This window comes from Mus caroli, unplaced genomic scaffold (genome assembly GCF_978045245.1).
Source record: "Mus caroli unplaced genomic scaffold, Mus_caroli_1 scaffold_2, whole genome shotgun sequence".
NCBI classification, from domain to species: Eukaryota; Metazoa; Chordata; class Mammalia; order Rodentia; family Muridae; genus Mus; species Mus caroli.
Window position 1 is genome coordinate 94,530,035 of NW_028227257.1, and position 12,532 is coordinate 94,542,566.

Consider the following 12,532-nt stretch of genomic DNA (forward strand, 5'->3'; position numbering starts at 1 on the left):
GAAACAATGCACTTCTAGAGTAATGTGTATCTTGGACACTCTTTGTTGTTGTTATTGATTGTATAAGCTAAGGATACACCTTATAAATGTTTCTAATTTTAGAATTTAGTTTTATCTACAATGAATGTCCACATCAAAAATACATTTCTCCCTCTGCTTCCTCGTCTTTGTTAAGCAGCAAACCACTGAGAGAGCAGTGTGTTTCTCCTTCAGGTTTATGAAGCCATCATACCCATTTCTAAGTTATTTTCTTCTCCATCTTGTTTGATTTGATTTGGTTTGGCTTGCCAACTGCCCTTAATTCTACAAATGAACAGGCAGCTATCTAATGAAGGAGCAAAATGACATAACCCAAATGTGTACTCCTGTGTTTTCTTTCAGAAAGACAGAAGAACATCACACCTGATCATTCATGTTAGTGAATACCAGTGGATAATAACAAAGACCAGGTCAAAAATCTGGTGTTATGTGCAAATGACCTCAGCTTACTAAAGCCACTTAAGAGGCAGAACTTTCTTCCATGTATGTCTGCACTTGAAAAGGACACAAAACCTTGACCAAAGTCCCCTGAGCCACTATAATAGTCACTGAATTGAACGAGTGGATAAAGGGTTGAGTATCTTCCAAATAAAGCCTTCTTTTATTATATAAAAAAAAGTCTATAATATCCTCAGCACATAATTGCTTAAGTTTATTTATTCCAGTGACTAGAAATTTACTAACCTTATTAACTGAACACAAACAAGTGTTCACACACACACACACACACACACACACACTTACTCACTCACTCACTGCTTAGAACAATGGATAAAGAAAATCACTCAGTTGTGACTGAATTTATCTTTATGGGCATCACTCAAGACCCTCAGCTGCAGATAATCTTTTTTGTGGTCTTCCTCATTGTCTACCTGGTTAATGTGATAGGGAATGTTGGCATGATCATCCTGATCATAACAGACAGTCAGCTTCACACCCCCATGTACTTTTTCCTCTGCAACCTCTCCTTTGTTGACCTGGGCTACTCATCAGCCATTGCTCCAAGGATGCTGGCTGATTTTCTAACAAAGCGCAAAGTTATCTCTTTTTCCAGCTGTGCCACCCAGTTTGCTTTCTTTGTAGGCTTTGTGGATGCTGAGTGCTATGTACTAGCTGCCATGGCCTATGACCGCTTTGTAGCCATCTGCAGACCTCTCCACTATAGCACTCTCATGTCCAAGAAAGTCTGCTTGGTCCTAATGCTGGGCTCTTACTTCGCTGGCCTTGTGAGTTTAGTGGCACATACTTCTCTCACTTTCAGCCTCAGTTACTGTGGTTCCAACATCATCAATCATTTCTTCTGTGAAATCCCACCACTCTTAGCTCTGTCTTGCTCAGATACCTACATTAGTGAGATACTGCTGTTTAGTTTGTGTGGCTTCATTGAGTTCAGCACCATCCTTATCATCTTCATCTCCTATGCTTTCATTCTCATTGCCATCATCAGAATGCGATCAGCTGAAGGCCGGCTAAAGGCTTTTTCCACCTGCGGGTCTCATCTTACTGGTGTTACACTTTTTTATGGTACAGTCATGTTCATGTACCTAAGGCCAACATCCAGTTACTCCCTGGACCAAGACAAGTGGGCTTCTGTATTCTACACCATTATCATTCCTATGCTGAACCCCTTGATCTACAGTTTGCGGAACAAGGACGTGAAAGCCGCTTTCAAGAAACTGATAGGAAAGAAGCCTCAATAATTAAAGGAATTAATACCTGATTTTCTAGAGGTTAAAAAAATCATGTAACAGAAGGAGAGTGCTAGGATATAGAGTGTAAAGTATCACCCAAGTTACCATCTCCTTACTGAAAATAACTCAAACTTGGAAGAATTTCCTAGAATATTTGCCATCTCAATCTTAGCAAGTTTCAATAGCAACTATGAGAAGTGGAAACTATTTTACAGATAATAAAATTAAAGCACTAGCAAGTCAACAAAGTTATCAAAATTAATGGAGTATAAACTGATCCAAGGACCACGGTTTCCGTAGCAAACACTCAGGTTATAAATTATCTAAAAAACAGCCAATATCCAAATTCTGTGGCTATGAGCTATGTAATCTTCATCAAGTTGCTTGATATCTCTAAAATGCTGTTAACCTTTTATCATTAAAAACTCAATGTTGTTTGTGAATTTTATACCTTCATGTGATGTAGTATCAATAAAATTCACCCCTATCTTCTCTTCCATTCCTTCCATATTTCCTGTTCTATTTTTCCCTCCAAAATTCACATACACTTTTTTTTTAAATCAGTGAGCCTACTAAGTGATGCTATATGTGCAGTGATGTGCGACAATCTGCTGGAGCATGGCTCGTCTCTGAAGAGCTGCATTCCTAACGAAAACTTATACTCCTTGCCCCCAGCAGCCATTAATTGCTAATAGCTCCTGACTTGGGAGTGATACTTCATGACCACATTCCCCATCTATGCTGGGATTATCTCAGGCTTAATGTTGTCCAGATCTTGTACACACAGTCACAGCCACAGCCACTGTGAATCTATGTGTGCATCAGTCCTGTCATAGCCACCAATAGTGTTTCACTATAGACATCCTCACCTCTGAGTCTTAGAATCTTTCTCTTTTCTTCTGAGACAATTCCTTAGGCTTGAGGAGAGTGGGTGTTTAGACAATAAGACATCAGATTGTTCAGCTTTAAATGGGAAACCTTATAACATTTTAAAGGTTGTACCACATCCTCTACTAGTTTTCCATCATATAAACCATGCTTTCTTTGCAGCAGTTACTTATACTATTTTTGGTTTATAGTTACCTACCTATATGACTGTCCATAATCACACCACCAATATGTGATTATAAATTGAAGATGAATGTTTTAGGTGTTTAGGGTACAGTTGTATTTTAAACTATTTCCATAAAGTCATAAATACAAGAGAATTGGAGATAAAAATTCAATCGTCATAGTTTTTTATCACAGTCCTACCAGCTTTGTCAGTTAAATCTTTTAATATATATTCATATTTTATTGATACTATGAGTTTGCATAATTAATAGTTCAATAAATTTCAAACATTCTGATGTTTGAAAAGACTAAGCTCTTTTACCTTTTGACTTTTTTTACAATAATCATAAAAATAATAAATATATCTATTATATTCCCCATAACATGTTGTAAAATTTATAATCATTGGCATTCTCTAAAACCAATGTTGCTATTACTTCCTTAATGGCAGTAAACCAAAACTGGATAAGATGGGTATGCTTATCCCAGCCACTGTTCTCCAAACTCTAGAAATCCAGTTTCAACTCACAAAATTTTATTATATGTTGCACATCCATCATCACTTCCTTATATACCATTCCCAGTCTCATCATCCAGGATATTCTCACCTGTAACTAAATGAGAACTAGGTAAGGAGTTCTTGGAGGAAGACTTTACCTGTCTTATTGATGACAGTGTTGACTGTCACCAGCTGTTGCCTCTCTCTCAGACACATCCTAAAATATCTGGAACGCTAAAATCTAGCATGTTTAAGTAATTCCATATTAACAAATGGTGATACTGCAATGTGCTCCAATTAATTTGTGCATATAATTCTGCTACAGCTCGAAGCATCTATACCATAAGAGTTTCCCTTGTGAAACTGGGAAAAACAAAAGAATTATTAAGGGTTTGGAAACATTAGTTATGCACCAAAGGTTCACCAAACAAATGAACGGTCATACTTCCTTAGAACAGAAGAGAGACAATGAAATCCAGTCCAAATTCTCAGTCTAGAGAAAGATATGAACACCTAAAAGTCTACCTGCAATCACTGATTGTTATAAAGACTGAATTCTGAGCTGCATACATATGCTAGGACCATAGCAATAAGCTACCTCCTCTGCCCACATAGCTCCATTTCATGAAATGATGAAACTGGTGTTAGGGAAATATGATGTTTTGGTTTTTTTTTTTTTACCATGTTCTTAGCCTATGGTCATACAAGTGAAATTAAAAGAATTAAACAAAAATTTCAATTCTGTACAGATATTGTGTAATAACCAAAGTATGCAACAACCAGGTCTTATCCAGAGCCCTTTTCCCCATCTTCCAATGGCACTCTTTCTGCCTCTTCTTCTCAGATGTTCCCTAGTATGAAGATAGGATGTGTAAAAAAGTGTAGGCCCTAGAGATCACCTTACCCCAACCCCATCCCCAGAAGCCAATATCCATTCACTCTCCCAGCCCTATTTCCATGGCTCTCCTCAAAACTGATCCACACCATTTCCTTCTTTCCTACCTAGTATTTTCCCTCCATTTAGCTCTGATGACTATTTTATTTCCCCTTCTGGGTGAGATTCTGGGCCCTCCTTGCTATTTAGCTTCCTTGGGTCTGTGGATTGTAGCATGGGTATCCTGTACATTATTGTTCATGCTCACTTATAAGTAATCACACACCATGCATGACCTTTTGGGACTTGGTTACCTCATTTAGTATATATTCTAATTCCATTCATTTGCCTGCAAGTTTCCTGATGTTCTTGTTTTAAATTCTGAGTAGAATTTCATTGTGTAAATGAACCATGATTTCTTTATCAATTCTTTGGTTTATAGACATCTGGGTTGTGCCCAGTTTATGGCTAGCACAAATGAAGCTGATATGAACATAGGAGAGCAAGTGCCTTGTGGTGTGATAGACATCTTTCATGTACATACACTTATAGTGTGTACATACACTTATAGTGTATACCAGGATTGGTATAGCTGAGTCTTTATGTAAATCTAGTACCAATTTTCTGAGAAAATGCCAGATTGTTCTCCAGAGTGGATGTACAAGTTTGCATTCCTACTAGCAATGGAGGAGTGCTCCCCTTGCTTCACATCCTTGCCAGGATTTGCTGCCACTTTCGTGTTTTATTTTACCCAGTTTTATGTGTGTAAGGCAGAATCTTGGAGTCCTTTTGATTTGCATTTCCCTGATGAATAAGGATGCTGAACATTTCTCTTTTTTTAATATAATAAGCATTTATTAATATTTGTTGAATTAAAAATAAATGAATGAGTTGAACCTCCAGGTTAAATTCATTTAATAATTAAGTAGCCATTTTCCCATCTCCTGTAAACATAACCATATTAGACTTCTGGTTATAAATGATTACTTCCAGTAATAAAATATGCTAAAGAATATTAAATAAATAATTTGCATGCAAATGTGGAGTGCACACATGTAGATATGTACATACACATGATTATATGACAGAGCTAATATTTAGAACTATGTCAGGGTACTTAGGGTGTAATACACTTTTTTACATAAATTTTGTTTATTGGATATTTTCTTAATTTACATTTCAAATGTTATCCCCTTCCCAGTTCCCTCCCCCTTCCCAGTCCCCCCCCTTCCCAGAAACCCCCTATCCCATCCTCCCTCCCTCTGCTTCTATGAGGGTGTTCCTCCACTCACCCACCCACTCTCTCCTCCCTGCCCTCTATTCCCCTACACCTGGGCATTTATCAAGCCATCATTAGGACCAAAACCTCTCCTCCCATTGATACCTGACAAGGCCATCATGTGCTACATATGCAGCTGGAGCCATGTGTACTGCTTGGTTGATATCTTTGTCACTGGGAGCTTTAGTGGGTCTGGTTAGTTGTTGTTCTTCCTATGAGGTTGCAAACCTCTTCAACTCCTTCAGTCCATTCTCTAACTCCTCTATTGGGGACCCTGTGCTCAGTCCAATGGTTGGCTGTGAGCATCTCCCTCTGTATTTGTAAGGCTCTGACAGGGCCTTTCAGGACACAACTATATGAGGTTCCTAACAACATGCACTTCTTGGCATCCACAATAGTGTCTGGATTTGGTTATCTGTACATGGAATGAATCCCCACCTGAGACAATCTCTGGATGGCCATACCTTCACTCTCTACTATACAGTTTATCTTCATATTTGCTCCTGTGAGTATTTTATTTTCCTTCTTAGAAGGACCGAAGAGCCCACACTTTCATCTTCTTTCTTGGGCTTCATGTGGTCTGTGAGTTGTATCTTGAATATTTGGAGCTTTTGGGATAATGTCCACTTACCAGTTAGTGCATATCATGTTTGTTCTTTTGTGATTGGCTTACATCACTCAGGATGATATTTTCTAGTTCCATCCATTTGCCTAAGAATTTCATAAATTCACTGTTTTTAATAGCTGAGTAGTACTCCATTGTATAAATGTACTATAATTTCTGTATCCATTCCTGTATTAGTTAGGGATTTACTGCTGTGAACAGACACCATGACCAAGGCAAGTCTTATAAAAAACATTTAATTGGGGCTGGCTTACAGATTCAGAGGTTCAGTCCATTACCATCAAGGTGGGAGCATAGCAGCATCCAGGCAGGCATGGTGCAGGAGGAGCTGAGAGTTCTACATCTTCACCCAAAAGCTGCTAGTGGAAGATTGATTTCCAGGCAACTAGGGTGAGGATCTTATGCCCACACCCACAGTGACAAGCCTACTCCGACCAGATTACACCTATTCCAACAAGGCCACACCTCCAAATGGTGCCACTCCTTGGTCCAAGAATACACAAACCATCACATTTCCTCTATTGAAGGACATTTGGGTTCTTTCCAGATTCCGGCTATTATAAATAAGGCTGCTATGAACATAGTGGACCATGTCTCCTTAATATATATTGGAGCATTTTCTGGATAAATGCCTAGGAGTGATATAGTTGGATGCTCAGGTAATACTATGTCTATTTTTTTGATGAACCGCCCACTGATTTCCAGAGTGTTTGTACCAGCTTGGAATCCCACCAACAATGGAGGAATGTTCCTCTTTTTCCACATCTTCACCAGCATCTGCTGTCACCTGTGTTTTTGATCTTAGACATTGTGACTGGTGTGACTTGGAATCTCAGGAATGTTTTGATTTGCATTTCCTGATGACTAAGGATATTGAACATTTCTTTAGGTGATTCTTGGTCATTCGATATTCCTCAGTTGAAAACTATTTGTTTAGCTCTTTACCCCATTCTTAATAGGGTTATTGGATTATTGGAAGTCTAACTTATTGAGGTCTTTGTTTGTACTGGATATTAGCCCTCTATCAGATGTAGGATTGGTAAAGATCTTTTTCTAATCTTTTGGTTGTCGTTTTGTTCTATTGACAGTATCCTTTGCTTTAAAGAAGCTTTGCAATTTTATGAGGTCCCATTTGTTGATTCTTGATATTACAGCCTAAGCCATTGGTGTTCTGTTCAGGAAGATTTCCCCTGTGTCCATATATTCAAGGCTCTCCCCCATTTTCCCTTCTATGAGTTTCAGTGTATCTGTTTTTTTTGTGGAGGTCCTTGATCCACTTGGACTTGAGCTTTGTACAAAAGATAAGAATGGGTCAAGTTGTATTTTTCTACATGCTGATTGCCAGGTGAGACAGCACCACTTGTTAAAAAATGCTGTCTTTTTTACATTGGATAGTTTTTGCTCCTTTGTCAAATATCAAGTGTATCTGGGACATACTATGGTGGGAGAATTGGGTTCTGATGATGCCAAGAAACCTTGGTTTCTGTTGCTTATGTTCTTATGCTTGTCTCCTGACATCTGATTATCTCTAGTGCTAACTGTCCTCACTATATCTGACTGGAGCTTGTCCTCCCTGTGATCCTCAGAGTTCAGCTGTGTCTGTGATCCTGTGACTCTGTGATTCTGGGAACCTGTGATCCTGAGATCACAGAGTTCCTGGGAGTAAAGCTGCCTCTGGAACCCTGAGATCCTGGTGTTACCAAGTTCCTTTGATCATGGTGTCCTGTGATTCTATGATCCTGGGCATGATAGAGCATCTGGGATTGGAACATTCTCTGGATGTTGTGGGACTGGCTGATAGTTTGTGGCCAGGTTAAATTGGTGCAGACTAGAAGGTATGTGTAATACACTTAATTAAAGATCAATGGAAAGCATACAGTTTTCATGGGTGAAAGCATGAAACTGAGTTGTTCATTATCTTATCCAGAAAATTGTAATTTACTGTATCACAAGCTGGCATACTGAATAAGACAGTCATGTTTCACAGTCATGTGTCAGCTTACTGTCCTTGACTGGCTGTCAGAGAAGAACAGAGACAGGATGATGAAGCTCTGCACAGGTAGGACTTAGGACTCTGGATCCAGAACAACTGGAATGGGGGATATCCCAAAAGGAGATGCCTGTATATGAGATAATGCACTAGCTGGGCTGCCTGTCTGGCCTTAGTATGAGAGGAAGTGCCTAGCCTTGAAGGGACTTGAAGAGAAGAAGGGGATGAGAGAAAACTGTGTGTGTGTGTGTGGGGGGGGATTTACAAGAGATATCCAGTCAGTGGTATGTAAAGTGAATAAGAAAAATTAAAATTATGAAATGGAGAAGTTCCTAGACAGATACCAGGTACCAAAGTTGAATCAAGATCAGGTTAATGATCTAAACAGCCCTATATCCCCCAAAGAAATAGAAGCAGTCATTAATAGTCTCCCAACCAAAAAAAGCCCAGGACCAGATGGGTTTAGTGCAGAGTTCTATCACACCTTCAAAGAAGATCTAATCCCAGTTCTTCACAAACTATTCCACAAAATAGAAACAGAAGATACTCTACCCAACTCATTCTATGAAGCCACAATTACTCTGATACCTAAACCACAAAAAGACCCAACAAAGATAGAAAACTTCAGACCAATATCCCTTATGAATATTGATTCAAAAATCCTCAATAAAATTCTTGCTAACCGAATCCAAGAACACATCAAAACAATCATCCATCCTGACCAAGTAGGTTTCATCCCAGGGATGCAGGGATGGTTCAATATACAGAAATCCATCAACGTAATCCAGTATATAAACAAACTCAAAGACAAAAACCACATGATCATCTCGTTAGATGCTGAAAAAGCATTTGACAAAATCCAACACCCATTCATGATAAAAGTCTTGGAAAGATCAGGAATTAAAGGCCCATACCTAAACATAATAAAAGCAATCTACAGCAAACCAGTACCAACATCAAAGTAAATGGTGAGAAGCTTGAAGCAATCCCTTTAAAATCAGGGACTAGACAAGGCTGTCTACTTTCTCCACACCTATTCAACATTGTACTTGAAGTCCTAGCCAGAGCAATTCGACAACAAAAGGAGATCAAAGGGATACAAATTGGAAAAGATGAAGTCAAAATATCCCTTTTTGCAGATGATATGATAGTATATATAAGTGACCCTAAAAATGCCACCAGAGAACTCCTAAACCTGATAAACAGCTTCGGTGAAGTAACTGGATATAAAATTAACTCAAACAAATCAATGGCCTTTCTCTACACAAAGAATAAACAGGCTGAGAAAGAAATTAGGGAAACAACACCCTTCTCAATAGTCACAAATAATAAAAAATATCTTGGCGTGACTCTAACTAAGGAAGTGAAAGATCTGTATAATAAAAACTTCAAGTCTCTGAAGAAAGAAATTATAGAAGATCTCAGAAGATGGAAAGATGGATTGGCAGGATCAACATTGTAAAAATGGCTATCTTGCCAAAAGCAATCTACAGATTCAATGCAATCCCCATCAAAATTCCAACTCAATTCTTCAACGAATTAGAAAGTGCAATCTGCAAATTCATCTGGAATAACAAAAAACCTAGGATAGCAAAAACTCTTCTCAAGGATAAAAGAACCTCTGGTGGAATCACCATGCCTGACCTAAAGCTTTACTACAGAGCAATTGTGATAAAAACTGTGTGGTACTGGTATAGTGACAGACAAATAGACCAATGGAATAGAATTGAAGACCCAGAAATGAACCCACACACCTATGGTCACTTGATCTTCGACAAGGGAGCTAAAAATATCCAGTGGAAGAAAGACAGCATTTTCAACAAGTGGTGCTGGCACAACTGGTTGTTAACATGTAGAAGAATGCGAATTGATCCATTCCTATCTCCTTGTACTAAGGTCAAGTCTAAGTGGATCAAGGAACTTCACATAAAACCAGAGACACTGAAACTTATAGAGGAGAAAGTGGGGAAAAGCCTTGAAGATATGGGCATAGGGGAAAAATTCTTGAATAGAACAGCAATGGCTTGTGCTATAAGATCGAGAATTGACAAGTGGGACCTCATGAAACTGCAAAGCTTCTGCAAGGCAAAAGACACCATCAATAAGACAAAAAAAAAAAAAACCCAACAAATTGGGAAAGGATCTTTACCTATCCTAAATCAGATAAGGGACTAATATCCAATATAAATAAAGAACTCAAGAAGGTGGACTCCAGAAAGTCAAATAACCCCATTAAAAAATGGGGCTCAGAACTGAACAAAGAATTCTCACCTGAGGAATACCGAATGGCAGAGAAGCACCTGAAAAAATGTTCAACATCCTTAATCATCAGGGAAATGCAAATCAAAACAACCCTGAGATTCCACCTCACACCAGTCAGAATGGCTAAGATCAAAAATTCAGGTGACAGCAGATGCTGGCGAAGATGTGGAGAAAGAGGAACACTCCTCCATTGTTGGTGGGATTGCAAGCTTGTACAACCACTCTGGAAATCAGTCTGGCGGTTCCTCAGAAAATTGGACATAGTACTACTGGAGGATCCAGCAACACCTCTCCTGGGCATATATCCAGAAGACGTCCCAACCGGTAAGAAGGACACATGCTCCACTATGTTCATAGCAGCCCTATTTATAATAGCCAGAAGCTGGAAAGAACCCACATGCCCCTCAACAGAGGAATGGATACAGAAATCATGGTACATTTACACAATGGAGTACTACTCAGCTATTAAAAAGAATGAATTTATGAAATTCCTAGCCAAATGGATGGACCTGGAGGGCATCATCTTGAGTGAGGTAACACAATCACAAAGTAACTCACACAATATGTATTCACTGATAAGTGGATATTAGCCCAAAACTTAGGATACCCAAGATATAAGATACAATTTGCTAAATGCATGAAACTCAAGAAGAATGAAGACCAAAGTGTGGACAATATGCCCCTTCTTAGAATTGGGAACAAAACACCCTTGGAATGAGTTACAGAGACAAAGTTTCGAGCTGTGATGAAAGGATGGACCATCTAGAGACTGCCATATCCAGGGATCCATCCCATAATCAGCTTCCAAACGCTGACACTATTGCATACACTAGCAAGATTTTGCTGAAAGGACCCAAATATAGCTGACTCTTGTGAGACTATGCCGGGGCCTAGCAAACACAGGAATGGATGCTCACAGTCAGCTATTAGATGTATCACAGGGCTCCCAATGGAGAAGCTAGAGAAAGTACCCAAGGAGCTAAAGGGATCTGCAACCCTATAGTTGGAACAACATGATGAACTAACCAGTACCCAGGAGCTCTTGTCTCTAGCTGCATATGTATCGAAAGATGGCCTAGTCGGCCATCACTGGAAAGAGAGGCCCATTGGACTTGCAAACTTTATATGCCCCAATATAGGGGAATGCCAGGGCCAAAAGAATGGGAATGGGTGGATAGGGAAGTGGAGGGCGGTATGGGGGACTTTTGGGATAGCATTGGAAATGTAATTGAGGAAAATATGTAATAAAAAATATTTAAAAAAAAAAGAAAAATTAAAATTAAAAATTAAAAATCTCTCTCTCTCTCTCTCTCTCTCTCTCTCTCTCACACACACACACACACACACACACACACACACACACACACGTACGCAAGCACACACACACACAAACACACACACACATGGTCATGTCAATGAAAGTCCATTTCTCATGAGTCCTCTATCCTGAGGTATGAAAGAAACTGTTTATGACAGAGTGGGTGAGGTTAAACACATTGGAAAAGAGAATCTGCAGATCTCAAACAAGTATAATGAGAGGGAACTCTTCTGGAAGCCATAACAGTACACTCATTCCCCTTCTTCCCATCAGCATCAGTGAGACGCCAAGTCTCTCTATATTAAAAATTCCTTCTGAAGCATTTATCAGAATATGCTCTGAGCATACAATAAAGGAAGTATGCTGTGGAAACTTAGCTCCAGTAGACATAGTAAAAGTGACCATTGTAAACTATCTTCTGCAACCCTGCTGAACATTTTAAAAATTAATTAATTTATTTATTTTTAACACTCCATATTTTGTTCCCTACCCTACCCACCTTCCAACTGTTCCACATAACATAACTCCTCCCCGCACCCCTGTCTCCGTGTGGATATCACCACCACCCACCATATCTGACCTTTAAACTCCCTGAGGCCTCTAACCTCTTGAGGGTTAGGTGAATCATCTCTGAATGAACACAGACTTAAAAGTCCTCTACTGAATATGTGTTGGGGGCCTCATATCAGCTGGTATATGCTGCCTGTTTGGAGGATCAGTGTTTGAGAGATTTCAGGGGTCTAGATTAATTGAGGCTGCTGGTCCTCCTACAGGATCACCCTTCTCTTCAGCTTCTTTCAGCCTTCCCTAGTTCAACAACAGGGGTTAGCTGCTTCTGTCCATTGGTTGGGTGCAAAAATCTGCATCTGACTCTTTCAGCTGCTTGTTGGGTCTTTCAGGGG

General features: G+C 39.3%; 1 protein-coding gene across 1 annotated transcript; it reads left to right on the forward strand.

Moving 5' to 3' along the window:
• The first annotated feature begins 806 nt into the window (after positions 1–806).
• LOC110290053 (olfactory receptor 5AR1) lies at positions 807–1,739 on the forward strand. Its single transcript, XM_021156532.1, has one exon. It carries the CDS (start codon positions 807–809, stop codon positions 1,737–1,739), a length of 933 nt encoding a protein of 310 aa, XP_021012191.1.
• Positions 1,740–12,532: the final 10,793 nt, after the last annotated feature.

Coding starts and splice junctions, on each gene's coding strand:
- LOC110290053 (XM_021156532.1), top strand. CDS start 807: ATGGATAAAGAAAATCACTCAGTTGTGACTGAATTTATCTTTATGGGC.